This window comes from Pteropus vampyrus, unplaced genomic scaffold (genome assembly GCF_000151845.1).
Source record: "Pteropus vampyrus isolate Shadow unplaced genomic scaffold, Pvam_2.0 Scaffold1, whole genome shotgun sequence".
Classification (NCBI taxonomy): Eukaryota; Metazoa; Chordata; class Mammalia; order Chiroptera; family Pteropodidae; genus Pteropus; species Pteropus vampyrus.
Window position 1 is genome coordinate 5,042,039 of NW_011888782.1, and position 19,119 is coordinate 5,061,157.

Here is a 19,119-nt window from a genome sequence, read left to right on the forward strand (position 1 = left end):
CATAGGACAGAGCTAATGACAGTGGCACATACAAAGGGCTGAGACAACTCCTAGAGTGGAAGTCTGTGAGGCTGGTGAGGGTGTCAGCCAACAGCATGTGGAAGCACATGGAGGCAGGACACTGAGTGGCCCCTACCGCGCGGCACTAAAGAGAAATGGAGACCTGGAGGGCGAAAAGTAGGTGGGGGTTTTGCATATATGTAGAGGATGGAGTTTAGATTTTACTCTGTATTTGTTAGCATTCACTGAAGAACTGTAAGTCATGTGATCAGATCTGTTTCTCAGGAAGAATGACGCTGGCACAGGGGGATAGTGAGAGGGAGGAAAAGAGGGACAAGAGGCAGGGGGCCAGGTAAAGTTCCTGGTGATACTACAGAGGAGAGATGAATACCTGAAGAGAGGAATGGGCAGAGGGATATATATAGTGGGCAGAAACTGCTGGAAAAATGAATAGGTCTTTTACGTGTTTAAATTTGGGGAGTGTGTGCTTATGGGAAACAGAAAAGCAATAGCAGACAATAAGACTTAGTAAAAATATTAACAAATTTACATAATAAGGCTACTTAAAGGATATAGCAACTTATAATTATTTCTTTGTGGATGTTTTAAACATAGTTTTTATTTTTATGAAAGTCATCCATGTATTTAGTTTAAGGAGTCAAATCATTCTATAAGTCTGGTTATAAAAATAGCACTTGCTGTCTCCTACCCCCTATTTCCCACTCCCCAGAAGCATTTGCTTCGTTTCAGCTGATTAAAAAAATTTTTTATCTTCTATATTGAGGAAATAAAAAAACATGCTAATGTTACTAGCTCTCATTTTAAATGTTATCTACTAACTGTCCATTCAAGAAGACAAAGCTTTAACTTGTCCTTAGCAGTGAAACCCAACCTTCCGTCAACCTCCACATCACACATGAATTCTTTGTCTCTTCCCCCATGAAGTTACATCATATTTTAGTTAGATCAATTTTTAGAGTTTTCATTTTTACAACTAGGCAAATGTTAGCACAGCTGAGCATTACAGTATATCGTGACTACTTTCCTTTCTTGCATAGTTTCAGTTTTTTCCTGGAGTTTATAACTATCTTGTTTTTCATTTGTCTTGTGTATGTATTTAACACTAATTTAACCTTAAATGCTCTCCCAGTCCTATAAATCTCCTTTCAACACTTTTCAAAATTTTAAATATTTTGTCTATTTCTGGGTTTTTGTTTTTTTTTTTTTTGAAGAAATTTCTCATGAGATCTTTGGCCTGCTCCTTCATCCTGGGGATGTCTTTTACCTCTTCCAAGTGTTATACCCTTATTTCCTAGAGTACCCAGATTACTCTTTTTTGCTTTACTTTCCCATTTTGGTAGAGCATATCCTCCAAAAGTTGCCAAAACTTGGAAGCAACCAAGTTGTCCTTCAGTAGGTGAATGGATAAATTGTGGTACATTCAGATAATGAAATACTATTCAGTGCTAAAAAGAAATGAGCAATCAAGCCCTGAAAAGACATGGAGAAAACTTAAATGCATAGTACTAAGTGAAGGAAGTTAATCTGAAAAGGTTACATAATGTATGATTTCAACTATATGACAGTCTTAAAAAAATAAAACTATGGAGACAATAAAAAGATAAGTGGTTGTTGCAGGTTGTTGCAGGTTAGAGGGGAGGAAAGAATAAACAGAACACAGAGGATTTTAGGGCAGGGACACTACTCTGTGTGAGACTACAATGATGGATACATGTCATTATACATTTGTCTGAATGCACAGAATGAACCACAAGGTGAACTGTGGACTTTGGGTGATCACGATGTAACAGTGCAGGTTCATCAACTGTAACAAATTTTATACTGCAGTGAAGGATGCTGACAGTGAGGTTAGCTGTGTGTATGTAGGGGTGGGGATAGAAGAGAACTCTGTACTTTTTGCTCAATTTTGCTGTGAATCTAAAAATTCTCTAAAATATAAAGTCTCTAAAAAATAAAAGAATAAAAAATCTAGACATTAAAAAACGATGATGTGCTACTATGGTATACTAGCCTATGTCAGTGAAATTTTATAAGATATTTAAACTAAAATATAAATATAAATGGTATTTGTAACTCAAAGGGTACAATAATATCCACATCTGAGATGGTCATAAAAACGACTGGAAATGTTTAATGTCTGAGAGGGAAGAGAGCTGGCAGTCAGGAACTGCTTAGACACTCCTACAAAAATAAGACCGCCAATTTATGCTTTGAGAAAACCTCTGTGACACATTACCCTGTGATTTAAGAGAGTCTTTGTTTCTAGTCCCTGAGGTTGAGTAAAGCTTTTCCAGAAAAGACACGTAAATTCAATTTGTAGTTGAAACAAACTGCATTTTGACATCAGTATAACGCTGAAAATGCTCTTAATGAGAAAACAGAGAAAGAGGAATTCTAGAGTAGGACAGATGGAAACACTGGCAGATAGACAGGTAGTGGTTGAAAAGCAGAGATCTAAAATGAAATAAAAAAGAACAATGTTTTATACCATGAAGAAGTAACAATTGTCACACCAGGCTAGGTTAAGAAATGGCTAAGGAGAGAGATCTTTACAGAAAACTGAGGAAAATTATAGTTTTGTAATATGTTTATGCTGGCTGAAAAAACAAATTGGGAAGTAGGTAGAAGTGCCAAGAAGGAAATTTTTCCATTTACAAAGTGTTCAGGGAGAAAGTAAATTAAAAGAGATTAATATTTGAGATAATTTCTGATTAGAAAAATCTACAGTTAAATGAATTTGATTATAGTGTTTAAGTATTAACACAATTCATAAGAAAAATAGAAAGTATGTTACACTGTAATGAGAGAAAATGTTTTTCCTTGATGCTAGTTGAAAAAATAAAAATTTAAATCAATAAAAATGTGAAAAATTTTAGATGCTTAATTTAAAAAGTAGACAATGCTTTCTTTAAAAAGTCATGTAGAAAAGTGTATTTAAAAAATCATTATTCACTTGAGTTGATATTCTAAGAGTTTTTGGGCACCTATCCTTAGCCATTTCTGCACACAAATCCATGTCCCACCCCAAGGTGTCTAGAGTACCCTCTGTCTGAGATCACTCCAAATACTATCTGAACACATGCAGAACTTTAGATGCTCTGAGATAGGGAAGAACTATAAAAGGTGGTCTGGTTCTGAGGAGCCTGCAATCTAGTTGAGAAGATGGGACTAACATGCAACAATAAGGAACAAATAAGATAGAATATGATCAAGTGCTATGTTGAGTGGTATTGATTAAAATCTTACAGGACTGCAAAAGTGAGAGATCAATGAGGGCTAGAATAACTGGGGAGAGTTTAGGAAAAAGCTACCTTGCCTTAGGTCTGAAAATAGAAGCACGATTTAGATAGAGCCAGGGGAAAAGGGGGAACAAGAGTGACTTATAGTATGAAATAAGTCAGTAAAAAAAAAATCATGTGATGAGAGTATGGCTATTAATAAACTATAGGAGTCATGGCTTATAATATTTTCTTATGTCTTAACGTTTATCCTTTTGGATATAATCTTAATCCATATAATCTGGCAAAGAATCCAAAAAGCACTTCTTATAACACATAAGGGAGTAAAGATGTTTATGGTTTGATTAAAATGTTAGGGAATAATTCTCTTTAGAAATGGATACTGTGTACCTTTAGTAAAGCAAAAGTTTTTCAAAAACAGCCATTTGACCATCATTGCAAAGTTAAAATCTGTATAGATAATGTTCATAGTGTTATTTTTTTCCAATGTGAATTTCACTTTTACTTAATAAGATCAAGGTAGAGCTTGAGGAATAGAAAAGGTAATGTGAGAACCAGTCTGCTTGTCAACAGTCACGTGGCCCTGAGCTGGTTTCCCTAACTTCTAAACTTGGAGACTGGGCTCAGTCTCTGAAATCTCATCAAGAACACAGTGTTTGTAAGAAATCTATTAAGCAGTTGAATATTATACCTGCCTGACTGAATTACTTTCAAAGATAATAAGAGCTTTGTTCAAGGGATATTAAGAAAATCTTAACGCTTTTGTTAAAAATTAAACATGAGGTGCTGACAGCAGTGAAGTGGGTAAATAAGAACTGAGTAGAGGCACTGAGATCTACCCACAGAGTGATTGTTTTCAACTACTTTACTGTCAGTTTGCTAGGGCTGCTGTAACAAAGTATCCAAAACTGGATGGTTACAACAAAAGGAATTTGTTGTCTAACAGTTCTGGAGGCTAGAAGTCTAAAACCAAGGTGCTGTCAGGGCCATGCTCCCTCTCCAACCTGTAGGGAAGAATCCTTCTTTTTCTCTTTTAGCTTCTTGTGGCAGGGCTGTTTCTTCTGAGGGCTCTAGGGAGAATCTGTTCTATGACTTTCTCCTAGCCTTTGGTGACAGCTGGAAATCTTTGTCATTTCTTGGCTTGTAGATTAATCACTACAATCTTTGCCTCTGTTTTCATATGGTGTTATTTTCCATGTTCTCAGTCATATTTCAGTCAGGGCCTGCCCTACTCCAGTACAACCTCACCTTAACTAATTATATCTGCAACCACCTATTTACAAATAAGGCCATATTCTGAGGTACTAGAGGTTAGGACTTCAATATATGTTTTGGAAGAATATAATTCAACCTATAACAGGCCTCATTATCTGTGCCTGTAAAATCAGGATATAGGATTAAATACAGTGAATCTTAACCATTTTTTAAATAGATATTCCTTTGGGAAGATGATGAAACCTATATACTCCTGACCCAGGGAAACACACACCTGTACAGTATTTTGCACAGTGTCAGGATGATCACAGGCCCTTTGAAAGCCTCCATTGAACCCCTAGGAGGTATGGACCCAAGTAAAGAATGCTGTCACTGAAGGAAGGCTCTGAGTTTCTCAAAGTACATCATCCTTTGAGCTACAAATATATTACCTATAGCTCCAAAAGGACACATGTAATGCCCAAAGCCATCACCACTCTGGATGCTACAGGCAAGGGCATCATGAGTCAGAATCCACTGCAATGGAATAAAAACTTGACACCAATGTTCCATTTGGAATGCTGAAGCTGGCAAATTGTTCATCTTCCGCTAGTTCTTGACCTTGGCCTACAATGTAAGCTCATCTAGTTAGTACTGCCCTCCCATATATTCTAGCCCATCTTGTCCTGTGTCCGCTTCCTGCTACTCCCCACTCTCTCAATCCTTTTCTCTGAAAACCAATGCCTTTCTCTCTGAGCTTAGCCTTCCTGGAGCCACAGCTGTCCCTGCAACCTCCAGTGGTGGTGGTGGTGGTGAGGGGCACCACCTTGCCTCTCCGACTCTGTTTCAAAACTATTGCTTCCTATCTTCCTCTGAAGTTCATGCCATCTATCTATACCTCCATCAAGTCCCTTCATTGCTGTCACCTGTGCACCAAGATAGCTGGCAAATAGTAGGCGCTCCATAAATACTGGTTGAATGGTTGATTCTTTGAATAAATAATTGAATAAAAGATGTTTTCTTGGTTACTCTTCTACATTTATTTGAAACTTTCATTGCTTTACTCACTGTGCTGCTTTCTACATCTTTCTCTATCATGATTCTAGGTGAAGTGTCCACGGAGGACCAAACAAAAATCCCAGCTCCCTCAGAATTCCTTGCTCTCCTAAATGACTTACTTTCTCCTTTAATAACATCATCCATTTTGGTCCCACCCAGAACTGCTCCATGTCTTCTTGTTTGACCATAACCTCTGATTTTGGCTCTCATACTCTACCTCTAATTCCTTGACACTGATTTCCCCATAGTTTTTCCCTGGCCACGTTTCCCTCCCTCTGCATCCTAAACCACTCTCTTAAAATGCATTCAACACCCTCTGCCCTCCTGCCTCCCTTCAGATATGCCTAATTCATTTGGATGTGGGCCTAACTTGAAGCTGGAATCATTACCTTTGTACCTCCTTTGTATCTCACCTGGACTGGTGAGCATGGCTGGGAAGAAACATAAACTTGAAGCCTGGTGCCACTGCCCACTTCTTGTCTTCGTAGGATCCTCAACAGCTTGATCAGGCTTGTCCTAATTCTTGGTCAGCCATTTCCCAGCCATTCCTTTCAAACCCCTAACATTAACCTGACCCATTCACAATAAACAATCTTGCTTGCTCGTTTATCAGACATGGAATTCCTCTAATTTCCACCTTTTCCACCTATAAACTGGTCTTCTTCTGAAATCTGCCTTGTGCCTGCCTCCTTCCAGGATCAGCATGTATTTATTCCTATTCCACAGTTAGTCTTCCACAGGACTCCTGACCTCTGAGCCCTTATTTCTTCAATTATGTCACTAAAAGAATATTTGTCAGGAAGATTACTCTGCACTGGGAGCTGTTTTAGATGGTAGGACACAGTAGGAAAACCAAGACAGAAAAAATCCTGTCCTTCGTTGGGGTGTATGTGGGGGTATGAAGAACAAATAACAAACAAGTAAAAAACTTCAATAATTTATAAGATAATTAACCTTTTCATAGATCTTATCCATGGAACAGGAGGGAAAAAATAGTGCTGACAGGTGAAGGAGGAACTTAAGACTAGTTTCAGAAGTAAACCTCTCCATCAGCTCTCCCCCACCTCCAAGGTGCCCTGGTCTCATTCTAAAGACAGGTATCAACATTCCTTGCCCTTGCAATGACCTCTAGTTATATCTATCTTCTCTTCTCTACTGACTTTCTCTAAAGATTACTCTACATATGCTATCTCCACGTTCTATCTTCTTTATTGGGTTGACTTTTTAGTTGAAAATGTAATGCATACATTAAACTACACCAGCAACAAAACTGTAGACAAGGCTATTGTAATTTTTAACTGTCCAGTCTCCCTTTAACCCACTGGGATCCATCTTCTACCCCACCACTCCATCATATCCATTCTGGCAAAGGTATCCCACAGAACCACATCTGCGGGGACTTTTCCAGACTTACTTCACTGTACCTCAGCATTCCTGACCCCTGTCACCTTCCTTGGCTCAGATGATATAGTTCTGTGAGGTTATAACACAAGTTCTTCCTTCTCTGGTGTTAACCCTGAAAACTAACTTAAACACTGATGTTAAACACAGCGTTCCACCTTTGTCCACGTTCTTTTTCTGTAAGCACTGACCATAGGTAGGCTAACCACATAATTCTTATGATCCTAATGAGATGTCTTTGAGAGTGAGAGTGGGTAGTATTAATAACTACTACTCTTGCATAGCAGGTGGAAACCGAGACTATCCCAAACGAACTGGAACCTATGGTCACCCTATTCTTAGGAGATCACATCCCTTGTTATGGGTTTAACTAACACATATCTATTAATCGTGTAAAACATTATGTAGCCTTGATACTCACATTGAGCTTTATTTCCCAAATCTTCAAGTTATTCTTTCTTACAGATACCTCACTTCCAGTATAGCCAAAACTCAATCACTTGCATTCCTAAAACCTACCATTTCTTATACTTCCTATCCAAGTTATACATATTACTGGGTCATTCAACTCTCCAAGCTGGGGATCATTTTAGACTTCCTGTTCTCCCTCACCCATCATAATCACCAAGACATGCTGACTTTGGTTTTAAAGATTTCTCCGATATACTATTTCCCTCCCTGGACTACTCTCATAACCTTTTATCCGATTTCATTGTTCCAGTCTTGTCTTTTGCAAGTCTATTTTACACTGCTGCCAGAGTGACATAAAACTGACCACAGTTCTGATTTGAACCTTTCAATAGCTCACTATCACTTACAGGATCGAGACTTTTACCACAATCCCATTCCTGTTTACTCTTTAGTCTCATATCTCGTTAGTCTATCTCTCTCTTTTCACTCTAATAATACCAAATAGCTTCTAGCACACGCACATATACACAACCTCCATTAAGCTGTTTCCCACTTATTCGTGCTGCCAGGAATGCAAGTCCCCTTATTTAGCTTGCCAACATCTACATCGTTGTCTCTAGTCACCCACAGCTGGCCAAGAGGGGAGCTCAGTGCCTCTCCTTTAAACTTTCTATCTGTCCAAAACTCAACCACATCAGCGGATATGTTAGTTTGAAATTAATTACATCAGTCTTTCCTATGAGTTGGTAAGCTTCTTGGGGACAGGGACAGTCCCCCTTAAATACTAATAAATAGTCATCCTGTTTTAGAAGATCTCATCCACTGCTATGGTTTTAAAAAGGCAAATTAAATTGGACTAAATACTGAAATGAATAAACAACTTGCATTTTTCCACATGTGCTCATATGTTTTATAACAACATCAATGGAGGGATTAAAAAATGTGTAAGAGCTTCAGCTGCCAAAAATTTGCCTGTTTTATGAAATTAATTTTAAAATTTCAGCATAGGAAACAGGATGATTAAATTAAAAATATAGTTGTGATATGCCAAAGTTAAGAAAAGAGCAAATAATTTTTAAGACTATAGAAAATCAAAATAAATTTTAATAATTCTTTAGTTTGAAATATTTTGTGAAAATATTATCCAAAAGCATTTTTAAATAAGAAGTTTCTCATTCTTTTTTTTTAATTACTGATATTAAAAAAAAATCTGCAACTTTAAAATGGGAAACTAGTATTGAATATTCTAAAATCTAGTATCCATCAAATCTACTCAAACATCCTTCTTTACTTCCCAGATGTTTCCTCTTATGATTTCCACATTCTTATATGATTAACTTTGAATCAGAAAGAAGGTACTTTTTACTTTGTCTGTCAAAACTCAAACTATTTGACCTTCAAGGCACAGAAAAAAAAACCACACTTTTTGGATAAAATGTGGTACTCCTGTCATTTATTCATTCAAGTAATTTTGGAGAAATTGAAAAAGTATAATCTAAAATTTTAGAGAATATTATTAGTGTTACCAGAGGCATAACAAGAGCATCTGGCACAACTAGTATTCAATGAATAAATACAAGAGAGCCACATAGCAATTTAACAGTCAAGATTATAAATGACTCCAAATAGTTTATAGTCTTCTGAAAAAGTCCTACTTTCATGATAGTTTTTTATTTCCTACTTAGTCATCACTTTATGCAATCTTTCCTAATTATATTTTGGTTTACAAATATTGTTTTGTGAACTGTAATTATTTTTCTGAAAAGGAAAATGAAATAAAGGATTGTTTTGAAATTTAAAACATGCTCTGATATTTTCTTCAAGCTGAGGATTATTCGACTATTCAAAAGGGACAGGCACTGGCTTTCCAGCTATGGCAAGCACCCTAAAGTAGATCAGATGAGATGGAATACAGTTACCATTTGGCACTCCATTGAGAAATACATTTGGCCAACATATAACTGAGAAGCTAAAATAATTTTAAATGTAATATTTATATTTTTAAATTGACAAGTTGTTAATACTATAAAAACAGCTCAAATCTCCTGATAAACATCCTTGAATACTACCTACCTGTCAGAAGGTGGAGCTCTAAACATATCTGAAATACTGGCTTTTTCTATATGCATTTCACAAATATGTGTAATGAGGAGATTAAAGTAAGAGTAAAGTCTTTAGAAAAATGGTTCTGAAGAAGATTCCAATTCTCTCAAGATAAAATCACCCACATCTCTCAATATGTACATGGTTAACTAACAAAAAAGATATTTACTATGTTCCTTTGAAACTTCAATGTACTGCCTACCGTAAAATGTAGGCACGATAATTCAGAATAAAAGACAAAGTATATTTAAAAGATTAAAAAAATTTTTTAAAATCAGGATCACCTACTTGAATTGTAGGCAAGGTCATTAACACTTACGAGCATCTCGGATGTAGAGTAACATGGCTATGAAGATATAATCCACTAAACTCAGGCTGAGGCCATCTGCAAACAAGGCATCCCAGACCACCAGGAGATCCTGCAGGGGGAACTCTCGTCCAAACAGCAGCCGTACCCATCGTCTGGAGAAAAACAAAACCAAATTCAGAAAACAGTACTTTTCAGAGTAACATAAAGAGAGAAATCATTTTTCCTGTAACTGTGAAAAAATTATAATTTTTAACTGATCACAATGAGCAAATATTATATATCAAAAATATAATAAAGTAAAATCTAAGTTTTAAACTTTTGAATGAATTTTGTAATTTTATAACTATGCCAATGTCATTAAACTTTATTTCTATATGTATAAAACAAAAGTACAACATTTGAAAAGGGTAGACATCTTTTCTATTTAATAGAAATCGCAAACCTCAAAAAGGCAAAGAGAAAAGTAAATGTATTGTGGTCTGCCACATATGTAACGTTATGGTTAAAAAATATAATTTTCCTAAATTTTATTATCACTACTGATTTTCTTTTTTAACTAGATGTTTGCAAATGGTCATATGACAAAGTACTATAGCCAAATAGAAAACTTCTTTCTCACACTTCACTATTTAAAAAATATTCATTTTAAAATTAAATGAGGGAAAAATAGTAGATATTTATATATTTTTTGGGTCAAGCAGAATTATTTTAAATGAAACACAGAGTGATACTTAATTTTTAACTTTAGATATACCTGATAAGCGAGGCAATGTTTCTAGATGTGTTTTTCAAAATATAGTCACTTCTAAGGCCAGGAAAATGGATATCTAAGCATAAGCATCTCATAAGAATACTGAACGAGGTTTGTATATAATTTTATATATATATATATATATATATATATATATATATACACACACACATATATATATGTATGTAATTATATAACCATATGATCAAATACTTAAATAGTAACACTTCACACTTTCAACAAACACTATTTATATCTAATTCTTATAAGAAAATTAAAATAATTCACTTTGATATGTTTTTAGCCATTTACTTCTAATTTCATATAACACAGTTATAATTTCCTTACACAAACCTTTCTCTAGGAACTTCAGCTAGAATTCTGTGTGATTCTGGCACATAGCAAAAATTCAATAATGCCAATGTTCCAGTACCACCAAATACTACAGAATAGAGGAAACCGTTAAAAAATTAGTTATTAGATATTACCACTTTGTAGAATTCAAAACCAAACATAACCATCTGTGGGGTTAAAGTGAGGCCAAAAAAAAAAAATCAAATACTTTCTTCAGGAATTATTACATTTAAGGAAGAATCACAACTGTGACAAAGTAGTGCATAATCATACATATGCATCGCAGTCTATTAGGAACCATATGACCAAATACTGAAGTTCTTTTATTCATATTATCAACTTAATCAACAGAATAATTACATTTTATTTTCAACTACATTTGAAATTAAGTTACTCATTTTTTCAGGAAAAAATTCTAATGCCTAAGTAACATTTATCTTTTTAAAAATGTTATTATACTGTTCATGATTTTATCTATCTTTTAATTTACTCCACTGCTAATATGAGAGATGACTAAAACAAAACATATCTTTTTGTCTAACATGCCTATATTTATGCAGCTTAGGAAAAAAACATTGTTCCCCTACACACTTCTAATTCTTTCAAATCACAAATGCTAATATTTACTGGTTTAAGGAGTATAAAACTATCTCTAAATCAAATAGGTGCTCTTCTTAATTACAAAGAATTAACTGGTCTTGCAAAGAGTATTAAGGGATCCAGAGAATGGGCAAAACCGAGAGTAGCTAGATTAAACCATTTTGGGCACCTGTTTAAAGGATCTTTAAACTGGTAACTATATCTTTATTAGTAAATCACTAAACATGTAGAATGTAGTTATTCACAGGTATTCAACTGAGAGAACGAGAAGAAAAATTCATCAGTGTAAAAAACTGATGAGGATCTAATGTATAAGATGGTGACTATATTTGATAACACTGTATTATATAATTAAAATTTGCTAAAAGAGTAGAACTTAACTGTTCTCACCAAAAAAAAAAGAGAGAAAAGAAAGACAGAAAGAAAGAAAGACAGAAAGACAGACAGACAGACAGACAGAAAAGAAAGAAAGAAAGAAAGAAAGAAAGAAAGAAAGAAAGAAAGAAAGAAAGAAATGAAGAAAGAAAGAAAAAGAAAGAAAGAAAAAGAAAGATGTGAGGTGATATATGTATTAATTAACTAGATGGGAGGAATTTTTTCAGTGCACACCTACATCAAATCTTTAAAATGTATGCTTTAAATATCTTTCACTTCTATTTGTCATTATACCTCAGTAAAGCTGAAAAATATAACTAAATAAGTAAATAAGCATTATCTTGGTTTGATGAACTGGCAAATTTTGGCTGACATTTAACTGATTTCTCCTGGTTCAAATCTAGATGTTAGTACAAAATCAAGCATCATTACCTACAAAATAGTACTGTGCCCTGAACTTGTCTCTTTCACATTTAGAGGTTATTTTAATACTTTCCTTATTTGAATAAGCCCATTTAGAAAATACTGACTGCTGCTGTTTCCTGGAAGGCATTGCTTTTGCTTAACACCTTCTTAAGTGTTGGGGGAAAATTTTGTGTTTTCTCTTCTTTTTCCTATAGAAAGAAAAATCACTTTTGACAAAGTTGACATCATGCTGTAGTAGCAAAAAAAGGAAAAAAAGAAGGTTAATACACACCTCAGACTAGAATACAATATTATCTTTTCCCCGTTCCTCAAAGCTCAAATTCCTCTCATTTTCTAATGGACAATCATATCTTTGGTTTCATCACAGTGTGTCAAAAGCAAAAAAAAGAACAAAACAGCCTATTTTTTAGAAACAGTTTAAATTCCTATTACTTCCATAACAAAATGCCCAGTTATTGCTCAGATTTCTCTTGCAACCTTCCTGCTGATTAGGGTTGTGTTAGCTTAGCTTCAAAAATGACCCCACGGATAGATATACACAGCAATTTCTACTGCAGCACCATCAGGAGTGGGAACTGCAAACATCTAGTAATCTACATTGAATAAAACATATCCTCAAAACTACACAGAATGTAAGTCTTCAGTACTTTTATATTTAATGTATAATCTATGATGTGCTGCTTTATAAATGTTTTACATTGCTTTAGTTTTAAAGTTTCACCTTGCCAAGTACACTGCTAAATAATTCCAGGGCAAGGACCAAATTTTGTGTGTGTGTGTGTGTGTGTGTGTGTGTGTGTGTGTGTGTGTGTGTGTTAGAGAGAGAGAGAGAGAGAGAGAGAGAGAGAGAGAGAGAGAGAGATCCAAAACATTCTTTGTAAAGAGCTCTGTACATTTTGCTAAGTGCTCTATGTATCTACCAAGGTCCTGTTAAACTTACTGTATGCTTCTGAGAAGCAAAGGTTTAGCTAAATTGGAAATACAGGTATTGTTCTTGTTAGTGACAGCATAAAAATAATGTAGTAAATGGAAAAAGGCCAGAAACACATAAGAAAAAAATTTATTATTAGATGCCCAGCGTGTTTCTTTTACATAAGACTGTTAGTAAGTTGTATATACAAGTATATTAAATTAAAGCAAAATACAGTTTCTTCAATTTTATATGTGATTATAGGAAAATTAAGGCCTAATTCTCAAAATATTTAAGTATCATATGACTAAGGGAATGCTTTGGGACCAACAATGACCTTCTCAATAATTTAATCATTTTTATCCCAACTGAATTTAGTTCATACATATATTTACCACACACAAAATTTCCTGTGCTATTTTAGGCTTTCTTCATTGAGCTTAAATGCCAAGAAAAAATTCAGTTCTTTATGGAATTTAACAGAAATTATTTCAGTAAGCTTTTGTATTCTTTGAAAAGAAAACTTACTCCAAGAAATGAGGTCTTACGAAGAAGTCACTCGTAAAATTAACATGCTTTTATTGCAGTTAAAAATATTTAGCAGGAGTTTAAGTTACATTTAAGTATAGTATTAAACCTTTCCTTTCCCTTTAAAGATAGCTTCAGTTTAATTGCTTGATACTATTAATTTTGCTTTATGTATGTTACACCTGCAGATTGCAATGCTCATAATGTACACATGTTATCACGTGTGATAATACAGTAATTTATAATTTACCAGACCCACTTGGTAATTAAAATCTACACAAACAAAAAAGGCCATCTGAAGTATTATATTGAATAATAAACCACTCAAAGACAGGACAGTTTCTACGTCTCCACTTATACCACTATTCCCAATTTTAAATTTCTGTGTAATTAAGTTGCTATCCTCAGAGGATCAGTAACTCCTGATGGTATTGTTGCTTGGTGAATGACCCATGGAAACACCAAGAAAAATCCATTTTTTTATCAATCAGTTTATGAAAATAACCAATTTGACTGATGTTTAAATAAACATAGCCTTAATCCAACATAGCTATAGTGGGATTATACGTGAAGAAATTTACATACCAAATTTTCATTTGTTTCTTTTCTTTTCCTTTAATGGCCTTTTAGTGAGATATGGATATGGCCACCTTGGAATGAACAAGTAAAGTACAAAAAGGTATATTCAATTTAATTTAATAAGCATTATAAGGGCATCTTAAGTAACCTGTGATCACAAAACGGTAACACTGGGTAAGTGTATTGGAACACAGAAAAGTAATGCTGAATTTTTTGCTTAATGGTATTTTTTTGTTGTTGTTGCTTTCTGTTCACTTGTACTTTTCAAAGCTAATAATTAATTATTAAATAATCCTTGCCTGGTAGGAAATAAACACAGAATCCAAATTCTGTATTATACCGGAGAAAAAGCAGATATAAATGTTCATCTCTGTGGTTGCTGTCTCCTTGACTGAGTTTAGACTCCTATTATGTTGGGTTCCTTTGTACCCAGTTATTTTCAAATTAATTTACCTTTAGTTTTACTTTATATCAACTCTGTGACAACAGTCTTAAAATTAAAACCAAATATTGCAGTTGGTTTTAAGGTCACAAGGCATTCTCATCTTGGAGAGCAAAGCCACAAAAGATGGAAGCCAAAATAAATAATTTTGTTCTCCAATTTCATATTAATTATTTTTCTATGGCTCTTTAAAATACATTACTGAAGATGCTTAGACTGTTTACCAATTTTTTAAATCCAGTCAATTATTTCAATTTGGTCCATTTAAAAATATTTGTGATCCGCATGCATTACAGAAAGATCTGAATACTTCAAGCCCATCAAACTTACTTCAAAAAGAGAAGGAACTGAAATTTGAATTAGTTATTATCTTTAAACAGCTCAATTTTGCTTTCTAAGTGCTCCTTGTAATCCATGGGTTGAACCCAGCTTGAATTTGACTTTCTGGGAACACATGTTAAACCTAATTTAACCCCCACAGGATAAGTACATGAAGTGTTTAAAGGGTATTTTAGACTTTGAGGAAAATTCTCTGTTCCTTTCAGAGGGCAGTACATAGCCCTTTATTAAGGAAGGTTTCTTATTCCAAAAATAAGTTCCTAATAATTATCACCCATTCCTACTGTAATTTATTCTCTTTACTAAGTATCTGAAGCTTGTTTTTTTTATCAGAACTATAATACACCCTTTGCAAAAATAGTCTGAATGGAAAGCAGAGGCTTGTGTATCTATGTTTTTCCAGAGTATAAGATGTTCATGAGAATGTTGAGCATAGATGATCATCGCATATTTTCAGGCTGTATAATGGTTGACCATCTCTCTCTCTCTCTCTCTCTCTCTCTCTCTCTCTCTCACACACACACACACACGTTCACATAACCCTTTCTTAGAGCCATACCTGCTATTTAGATTACAAGTATGATATTTCAAGGACTGAGTAATTTTAGGATGTGTGATTTATCAGCAAATTGAAATAAAGCTGGCGAAAGATGATAATACTCCAATATAGATTTAGTTGTATGAATAAGATGCGCTCTGAGAATCCAACCAGGATGCAGATGGAATCTTAGCCCTGACACGAGAGGAGCATGATGGTAACAGATGCTGAGGAGTAATCTCTCTACCCAACCACTTACTTGGGCTCTACTACAAATGAGCTACTGGGCATGTCCTTCAGAAAATCACTTGGAAGCCATTACTGACTATGAAATAACACAAAAAATTAATGTAAGCTGGTGGTCATGTTGGGAAAATTAATTTTAGCTCTGCGAATATTAGTTTTCATTCATATTACAGACAAGTTTTACTTTTAGAAAGTCTGTACCTAGGCTTTGTTCTGTCGTTTTACCTTCAGGAAAGGGAATTATGATCAAATCAGGTTTCTGAAAGAGCATTCTGAGAATTGCTAAAAATAATCACTCCTATCCTACCTTATCTGAAACTTATTAAAAAAAAAAAAAACTAGTGCGACTATTTTTTAAAAATTGTCATAGAGAATTTCAAATACCAATGGGATCTTAACCTCACTGAATAACACTTTTCAACTTCCTCTGCATAAATCTCCTAATACATTTATATACATCGTTGGGAGAATTGACATGAAATATAACACTAAGCTAGGAAATATCAGTATCCATGTGATTCGAGATGAAGGTAAGACCACAAATCTATATACGTCATCAAGAGAGTCAGACTGAACACATTCCTAAAAGGAGGTGCTGGGGCCTGATTCTCTTGGATCTCTTACCATTTACCTAGAGTGGCAAGCACTCTCTGGGGTTGGTTTTCATTGGCCCTCTCTTTCTTCTCTTCTTCGCTATCTCACAAGGCACCCTGACCCCACCTGGCTACTCAGAGGCCAGGGCAAGTGCTTCGCTCAGGCCTGATGTTTGCAAGTCCCATATCTATTAGCATCACTGCTTCCCAATTACATTTTCCAAAGATAAAGTCACTGATAAACCCAGCTAAAGGCTTAGTTAACTGATAATCTGGTTTCTCTCCCTTCTCCAGCAGACCACAAGTTCCTTGGGATTATTTGGTGTTGGATATAGAGTAGGAGGTTAACAAATGTTTATTAAATTACATGAATCCACCTCCCCAGGTCAGCTCTTCTTAACCAGGAGTTTTCTCAACCTTGAGCGTACATCCTTGACCTCTCCCAGGTTTCGTAGCTGCTCATCAGACATTTCCCTAGGCTTCCATCATCTCTGTAGGGATCCTTGGACATACATATTTAGTAAGTGATCACACCTATGTAAAAATTGATCAAGGCCTACAAAACCCTCTTGGACCTTCCCCTTCATATTCTGAACTCTGGCTCTCTGCTTGCCCACACCTCAGATGCTCCTGAGCTGGGGCCTGTAGTCTATTGGGACTTTGCTACTCAAAGTGTGATCTGAGTACCAGCACCATCACCTGGGGCTTGTTAGCAAAGTAGACTCCCAGATCCCCGATATAGTACTACTGGATCAGAATCTTCACTTAACAAGACCTCCAGGTCATCTCTGTGTATATTAAATTTGAGAAGCAGCAGACCAGGTAATAATAGATCCTTATTTCCTGTACGTCTTGGTACCAGCTGCTAAGGTTCCTAAAACACTATGCATTCATGTAAAATGTTACTCCAGGAAGAGAGAGAAGGCTTAAACTATTGAATGGACTCATCTACTTAGAGTAGTGGTCTCCAACTTTAGCATGCATCACACTTGCATAGAGGGCTTATTAAAATACAAATTGCTACAATCCATACTCAAAGTTTTCTGATTCTGATTCTGAGATTTAGCTGGGGCCTGATAATTTGCATTTTGAACTAGTTCCCTAGAGTTGCTGATGTTGCTGATCTGCAGACCACAGTATGTGAAGTGCTGCATAGGACATTTTGGTTTTTCTCCACATCTTCTCAGCTTAGTCCTCAGTGTGGGTCCTCAGATTAGCTTGTCTAGTCTTTGGATAAATGGTCACTAAACATCTAACGATTGGGACACAAAGTACAGATAGCCAAGCCTCTCTTAATATTCTGTATCTGTTAGCTTCTACATGTATTATTATTATTATTATTTTTTTTCCAGAAAAATACTACTACAAAAACAAGATCCAATAAAAAGAAGAGACATAGATGTGGGGAAAGGTAGAAGGACTCCCAAAGGCTGGGGGAAACTAGGCTACTTTGACTTTTTTTTTTAACTATCATATACTATAAGATGAGGGAATGCCAAAATAAGGTTACAAAAATTGTGACATTGTAAAGGTTAACATTTACAAGTTAATGTTTTTTAAACGTAAATTTACTATGATGGATACATATAATCTCGATTGAAGGTTGAGTGAACACTCTAGATTTGAGGTCCTTTGTGTTTAGTCCTGAGCTGATGGTTCTCCTGGGCCTCTTGTGATTGGCTCTAATGAGGGAAGAGTTGGGACATGGCAGGACTGATGAGCTAAGTGCAAAGAGATAGAGCCCAAGAGGGAAGTGGGAAAATGCATACAAGGGGCACAGAATCTCCATGGCAAAAGGGCATTCTCCTACTCTGATGCAGAAGCCCTGCAATATTGGGAGCCTGCCTAAATAATCATCTATTCAGTGGTCATCTATTCTGTGTTACCTGTGAACCGTTCTCGCCCTAAGGTTCTGCACTATCAAACTGCTCAGGTGGATCCTACTGTGTCTAAAATAAAATGTGCATTTAAAATGTTATCACTGGAAAAATAAAAAGCTAAAATCTAAGAGAAGTCCCCCCAATAGTATTACTACCAGCTCCATGATGTCCTGTGGAGGGAAGATTTCAGGATAAGGTTGTTTTCCTGGAACCTCTCAAATCTCAATGCACAGTTGAAATAAAGGAAGACCACCAAATAAGAATAAGCAGAGGCTATTTATTCAAAGCTGGCTATAGCTAGGGAATCAGCTACCATCAAACGTGTTTGGCAAAGAATCAGAATCAGTCAGGGGACCAAGAAAGCTTTACAGTGAAAAAAGAGGGAAGGCTTCAGGTATGCCTGATTGGAGGTTGTGAGTGGTGGGCTGACTAGAAGAGGAGCATCATATGTGATTGATCTGGGGAGAATACTTGGCTTTCTCTGGTTGGTCCCAAGTTGGAAGCAGGCAAAATAGGGAAGCTGACAGTCGCTGACCAAGTCCTGACTACTCTGTGCTGATTTTGCTACAGAGGTTATGGTTTGGTTTCCTGGGCTTCTTATGTGGGTCAGAGTTCTATTGTCCTAAATTTTCTGGCCATTGCCATTTGCATATTTAGTTTTTCAATACAGATTCCTGGCTTCTCAGCCTGTGCCTGTGCCCAGTTTGGACTACTTACAGTTATGGAAAATCACAAAATTACTTTCTTCAGTAGTTCTGGAGTCGAAAAGAAGGCGTGTGGGTGTGTTGTTTCTCTCTTCACAAAATTTTATGAAAAGTAC

At 35.6% G+C, this 19,119-nt stretch overlaps 1 protein-coding gene across 1 annotated transcript in view; it reads right to left on the reverse strand.

The window, feature by feature from the left end:
* The window catches only part of TBC1D5 (TBC1 domain family member 5), a 373,122-nt gene that overhangs the window by 131,342 nt on the left and 222,661 nt on the right, over positions 1-19,119 (reverse strand). Inside the window, exon 13 of the mRNA XM_023527949.1 lies at positions 9,748-9,890. Within this exon, the coding sequence (XP_023383717.1) occupies positions 9,748-9,890 (143 nt within the window). The remainder of the gene's footprint in view (positions 1-9,747; positions 9,891-19,119) is intronic.